Raw genomic sequence first — 6,975 nt, 5'->3', positions numbered from 1 at the left:
CATAAGCACTTACATACCACCAACTTACTAGTTTTATTTCTGTCTATATTGTGAAGCTTAAATAAGTTTTAAATATATATACATCTGTCATTAAAAGCCTGATGTTTTAATCCCCCAAAACCTAAATGTATCAGTATATTTACCACACAGGGAATCTACTGTCAGACTGTAGCATGTCCCCAAGTTTCTCATAATTTAAAAAAGCTTTTTAGGATGCCATATGTTGCAATACAATTGATATTTCTACTTCACACTACTGCAACAGTAAAAGGTTACTGAACACTTCCTCAAGCTAAACCAGGAGAGGCTGTGAATGTGAAAACAAAAAGCACAGAGGACCATAAAACCCTCCACCCCAAAGTGAAGCCCACCACTACAGTACTTGTTGTGGTCAGGTACAGTAGAAACTGTATGTTCGACTTGCTGCCTGCTGGTCCGTGACATTAGGAAGCAGCAGTAGGTTATGGTAACAGCATTCCTGAGTTGTATATATGTTGAGTAATTGCAGGCTGTCTTGTTAAAGTTAACGATTCAGCACCTTGTTAAACATGACAAACAGCCACATTTTTCATCGCGGGGCAGCAGGCTGTGGTCAAAGTGCATCAGCCAAGGTCAGTCACAACCTGCTTTTACCAACATGACACACAACAGGTTTCATAAGCAGAAAAAAAGAAGGAAGTGGCAACAAATTAAATTCAAAATTGACAATTTATTTTCTCTCCATTGGGATTAGGTCACCATGATAAACACTTACAAAACAAAATGTAACGGACAATACTGGGAGCAGTAAACTCTCCTTTGTACAGGAGAACAGATTTCAACCTGCACTTCTCCGTGGTTTTCAACTATACCAGAGGCACTCTAATACAATGCAATGCAGCAATCTTTTGACTAAGATTCTGGAAAACAAAACCAACACTTGAAAGGATGAGTGAAACAAAGGAACCATCAGCTCAACACATCAGGATCTGTAGAAGCATGTGCTTCCTAACACTTCAGGAGGACCAAACACAGCACAGGGAAGAGTACAAAACTACAAAATTAATACAAAGTTAGCGGGGTGGGAGAGAAATGAGTGGAAGTGCAGAGTTCAAATTCAAATCTTCCAATCATCTCCATCTTTAACGGATGACGAATCACTGAATGTCATCTTAATTGGCAAAAACCGCATGGTAACGTGCACTGCTGTTGTCACCGGAAGAAAACTCAGGATCCACTCCAGTCTGAAATCCTGAACTTCATGTGCAACAATCAGTCCCAACTCTGGCATCAGGTACATAGTCACTATATGGCTTACAAGGTAAACAGGTCCATATAAACTAGAAAGGTACGTAGACATCTTTCATAATCAAAACTATTGTACAGCAATATATTGGCAAAAAAAACTAAAGAGCTAAGTAACTTTATGTAAACAATGGTATACCACTGTACAGCTTATTCTAACATGGTATTTACAGGTCAAGTTCTTACTAGCTAGTTCCCATGTACAGAGGGTTCTTGTAAGGACAAAACACGGGGTGATGACGTACACTGTACGTTAGGCAATCTCAACCATCCCATCTACCTGCAAAGAACTGGATTAAAAGAGGGGAAACCCAACAAACAGCATCTGAGCCTACAGACTTGTTGAATTACCCAAAGCCTTCCTCCTCCTGTTACATGTAGTTTTTATTTTTTTTAAATCATACATAAGGCAAGGATAGTTACGGAAGGTGGAGGCATCACATTCTTTGCGAGGGATTAGTGATTTAATAGATGGGATACAGGCTGATGGTTCTTTGGGGTAAATGCACTTTTTGAGAGTATCACTTGTTTTGTTTTTTCTCACATGTAACAAAAACACATCAGAGTGCAACAAAGGGAACATGTGTAGTTCTGTCGGGAAAATGTGCAAAATCTGCTCTAAAGCAAAGTGACAGTGTTGCAAATTCTAATGTACAAGGTACTGGGAGATTTACAGGGTCGTCACGAGACACAGCGGCGCAGACCCTTTTTTCCAACATACTGTATATACAAGGCACTAAGGATAAGATTCAAGGGCCACTCATCCAGTCTGGCAACGGCCTCGTCAGTCTGGTCGGAATATAGGATATTTGGGTAGGAATTCTATAAGAATCACCTGAAGAGAGGAAAAACACAATTTCGCAAGGTTAAAATCCAACTGTGTTCACCAGAGCAGAAACATTACTAGTTACTGAACTAATCTCTTTATTACACAGACAAAAACAAAGTTCTCAACAGTTTAAGTAAGAGATTTGAGTTTCTCTGGATTTCTCTGAAAATCAGCTCCGGGATCACTCGCATACATGCGGCCTAGCAAATCATTTAAATCAGCGGGGGTTGGTTAAATAGGAAAAAAAAACCTGTCAAAGCAATGACGACCAGCAGCACCACAAACAACACACACCGCCTCTCTAAAACTGTTTCAACAGTAACTACACATTACAACCTTCATGAAGGGAGGATTTATAACACAATGAATGTATTTGGCTGCATTTAATTAAGCCAAGTTACTACATAAACAGACAGACTTTAAATATCATATATTTTTCTTGTTTTGCTGACTTTTACATTTAGATTTAGTTGGAGCTGGAAAGGTGGTACTAAAAACCAACTAATTCCTCATTTATTAAGTACAAACTTTCTTTTTTATTTTGAAAGGTTTCTACAAATTCACAATTAAATATCAGCTCATTCTAGCAAAGCACTAGAAAATGAGGCATTATTAAATAATCTGCAAATAACACTTATATATTTATATAACATTTCACTTCCCTTTTTGGTCCTTTGTCATAGAAACTGCTCATCCTTGTTTCCTGGACTGTTTTTTTATTCATCTATTTTACCGACAAACAATTGAGCAGCTAAAAATGATCTGCAGATTAATCAGTAAAGGGTATAGTTGACAAATCCATGCCTACTTACATATTCCATCATATTACTGCTTTCACATTTTCTTTTACTGAGCTTCCAGTGCAGCCCCAGCTGATGAAAGAAAAAAAAAGACACAGATACAATGAATGGACATCTCCCTCACTCTCAAACAGACACAAAGACGCACACACAAATGCACAAACAAAGGAAATCTTCTCTTCAGTGTCAGGGGAATTTGAGAGAAGGACTGTCTGGTCTCGCTGGGGTCAAACTGTGGCCAGACACCCTGAAGAGCTTCCTTTATACCTTTGCACGGCTACTAGCTGTAATTTGTTGCTGCGAGACAAAACAAAATTAACATGGACTTTTACTGCTGACCTCACGGTCCTTTCAGGCACTGCGTACCAGATTGCACCAGATCTGACTGGCGGGTTAAAACTTACACAACAGATTAATGATGATTATCCATCACGATGATACTCATCTTACACACACTGACACAGACCAATTAAGCACTTTTACTCAGGTGCAATGTAGCCATCTTCCTTACCTTATGGTATAGTCGGTTATTTTCCCACTCTAACAGCTTCTGAATAGACCGCCTCGTCTTCGGGAACAGACCACAGAGGGGAAAAAAAAGGGCATGCCCGTTAATTTAAACAAAAATACACATTACTCAGTTTAACACGTGAACAGGTAACAGTTAACAGCCACGGTGTTAGGATTTATGGACTGAACTCCCAATTTACCAGCTAGTAATTTTCACTCTGTTGTCAGCAACTCTCGAGTGGTAATACCACCCTTGAGCTGAGCAAGAGAGAAGCAACGCCATGCAATGCATCATTTCTACACAGAGCCACCAATTGAACGCAAGTTGTTATTACCCTCTACACTTAGACCAATTGCTATAACAGCCCCTGAGTAATCAGCACTGATGTAAGGGAGAGTTAAACTGTCCAACTCGTGTCACGGGAGATTTGAGACTTACTCTCTTGTTGAGGCAGATAACGGGCCATAGGCTGCAGCCTACTGTACAGCAACAACACAGGCAGCCACAAAGAAGCCACTTCACATTCACAGGTAAGTTCTTCTTCAAACAAGCATTCACCCTGCTGATGCTGGTTTTGAATTCCTCTGGTGCTACCTAAAGAAAAAGGGACAGGACACGTAGTGAAATGAACATGGGAACTTCTCAGAAAACGAGGAAGTTGGATAATTCAATTGTTTCTTGGTCATGTTGACTTGAAAAGATTTCTCAATGCACAAAAGAAACCTGTGTACAAGGATCAAAGAGCTTTAGAAAACCAAACAGGTAGATATTTGCAGATGTTGTCCAGAGATGAGATCTAAATACATTCCCCCAACTTGCTAACCAGGCTTTGGACTGTTCAAGGCAAGGAGGGACTCAAAGGAGAGATAAGCTCAGTGCCTGTGGCAGCACCGGCCAAACAACTTGAATGGATGCTCATTCCTCTCTGAGCCTGTACGCCATAAAACAGGGGTCGTAATCTTTTATGACAGGATGCAAAGGTCTCTTTGCAAACAGCCAAAGACCACAGAATAAAGCCCAGCAGGGCCTGATCTGCACCCTTCAATCATCATAATTGTGACCTCATCCATCACATGTCACCCTGGGTCACAATACCGAAGGTACTTTTTATTGCCCCACACTTCCCTCGGCCTGCTCTTACCCCTGCAGCCTTTTTGTGTTTCTGCGTCCGACCCAGGAAGCTTTCCTTTCTTGTCTACAGCAGAGTCTTCATTTCATTATTTTATCACCTGGTGCTGGACCCTCCAAAACACTGGGCGCCAACTGAGCACCATAGCCAGCTTACTCATTTACAGAGTTGGACAGCAGCTCCTTTTCTATGCAGTGTGGTACGCTACTTATAATGAATTTCCATCAGATCAAAACCCCTCACGGAAGGCTGAATGGGGAGGACTGGGGAAGTTAGGGCTGTAAAAAGCCCAAAAGAACAAAGGAATCACTGCAGCTTTAATTGCTCAATTCTTCCCACTTGGATTTGAACAGAAAGCAGTCTGCAAGACTGAAGTGCAAGAAAAACTTAAAAAGCAACTGTACCTTTCCCGTGAGAACAGAGGGAAATTCTGTGTCAAATCTGTTGCTCAGTCCAAACCTGAAAAAAAAAACAAAACAAAACAAAACAAAAAAAAAAGAACAGAGCAGACATGTCAAAAACAAACACTCAATAACAATAAAAATTAATCTAAAGCTAAAATATATTAGCTGCTCCTTATTTAACAACATTTACCTATTTTAATTATAACTGCATGACAGAAAAAAAGGACAATATTAAACTAAAGAGAATGCCAGCAAAGACTTTTTCCTTTTTCTGTATGGTGTATAGGCCCACTGTAGAGAGATCATGCTGCACTCACATGGGTTAAAGACAGTCTTGACTTTTGTCTCAGTGTCTCATGACAGGCTTAAACAAAAGAATTAATTTTATCTACTGTTTTTAAAACTCTTTGGATAGGAATGCACTTATACGTCACCACATACACATGTTGACTAACACTGCACAACAGGGTAATAAGATGGCATTCATCAGTTGTGGGTATTTTTATATTGATCTGTTCTGCAGTGGATAAAGTAACCCTTGTTAAGACAAGGATTTCATTAATTCTCTCCCTGGCTCAAAAAGATGGAATATCTGAATCAGATTGTCACCACTGGAATCAGCCAAACTGCTATTTTAAACATTAATAATTGAGAATCGGTGCGGCTTCACTTGGAGGTTACTTTATTTCTTGATGTAAAGAAGGATGAAAGAGCCACATCCATGGGATTCTGCATGATTGCTAGTCCATTGATTAAATAACTGTCAACAAGTCCTTGTACTAACTTGATATTTGGCATACAATCAGAACTTATCCCTAAAACTCTGATAACAGCCTTATCAGCACCCGAGAATGACTATTTGAGTTTGAAAAAGTTCTGCAGAATAAACTCAGCAGGGTGCAGCAATCTTCTAGCAGCAACAGCACCCTTCCAAACAGCTGATTATGTTTTCAAATTTAGGCCTGGTTGAAGAAAGCTTCCAGCTTGGCCTCGGCATCAGCTCATAAGGTGAAGGATGAAGATGAAGGGTGGATCTGATAGCGATGACAGTGACAAACACCATCTTAGTAAGTCCCTCTGAAGGTTGGACGTGCCTCAGGCTATATCCCCCATTAATCAACATGATAAAGTGCAAAGGTCTCCATCATATATAGGCAGTTAAGGGACAAGCAATTGTGAAACCTACAGTAACCATTGCGAATTAGCCCACGACAGGTAATGTAATGTGAGTCAAAACACAAGGATGAGGACTTGTAGCTAAAAGAGCATCTCACGTAAACTTGACTAACGTTAACAACGGCTGCGCCTGCCAAGTTTTAGGTTGCCATGCTGACATAAAGTCGTTAACGTGGGTTTACGGGGAAACAGCTATACCCTCGCCCAAACATATGGCTAACTGTTTTGATTTCCGTTAGCTCGCAGGCTAGCCTCAGCTAAACAGGCGACACCGAAACAGAAAGAAAGCACAAACGTGGCTCCACTTACACCGTGATGTGCCCGGCCCCTCGCATAACCACGGGCTCCGGACAGTATCTGGGCAAGTGCTCCTCGCTCACTACGTGCTCATCCTCTTCGTCTTCTAACTCATAAATGGTATCAAAGTCCGCCATGTTGGGTAGTAGGACGCTCATGACGTCTCCGGCGGGGCCGCGCACGGACGCACGAGGCCACGCGCGCGAGAGAGCCACAGCGTGTGCATGGAGGAGAAGAAACCATCGCCCAGCTGAGTCCTGAAGGACCAGGCCTGGTATTAGACCGGAAAAATACATGTATTTAATAATCCACGGTAATATGTGTGTATGTGCAGGTGTGTGTATGAGTGTATACATAGGAGGATGGGGATTATTGTTATTACTCTTATTATTAGCTGTTAATTTTTGTCCCATCCCCAATTTGATCATTAATGAAGTATAGATAATTCACATATCCCCAATATTCCCCAGTTCTATTTTTTTTTCTTTTTTCCCCACTTGCTGTTGTTCTTGTATGTATTCTGTGCCTTGGCCCGTCTCGAGATG

General features: G+C 40.9%; 1 protein-coding gene across 1 annotated transcript; it reads right to left on the bottom strand.

Annotated features, from left to right (window-relative positions):
* Nucleotides 1-707: 707 nt before the first annotated feature.
* chic1 (cysteine-rich hydrophobic domain 1) lies at nucleotides 708-6,596 on the bottom strand. Its single transcript, XM_063495422.1, has 6 exons — nucleotides 6,443-6,596; nucleotides 4,958-5,012; nucleotides 3,863-4,018; nucleotides 3,425-3,481; nucleotides 2,926-2,985; nucleotides 708-2,119 (listed from the first exon to the last, which is right to left on the bottom strand). The coding sequence occupies exons 1-6, from the start codon at nucleotides 6,586-6,588 to the stop codon at nucleotides 2,069-2,071; spliced, it is 525 nt and encodes a 174-aa protein (XP_063351492.1). The 5' UTR covers nucleotides 6,589-6,596; the 3' UTR covers nucleotides 708-2,068.
* Nucleotides 6,597-6,975: the final 379 nt, after the last annotated feature.

This window comes from Pelmatolapia mariae, linkage group LG2 (assembly GCF_036321145.2).
Source record: "Pelmatolapia mariae isolate MD_Pm_ZW linkage group LG2, Pm_UMD_F_2, whole genome shotgun sequence".
Lineage (NCBI taxonomy): Eukaryota > Metazoa > Chordata > Actinopteri > Cichliformes > Cichlidae > Pelmatolapia > Pelmatolapia mariae.
This window is presented reverse-complemented; position numbering and strand designations above follow the sequence as displayed.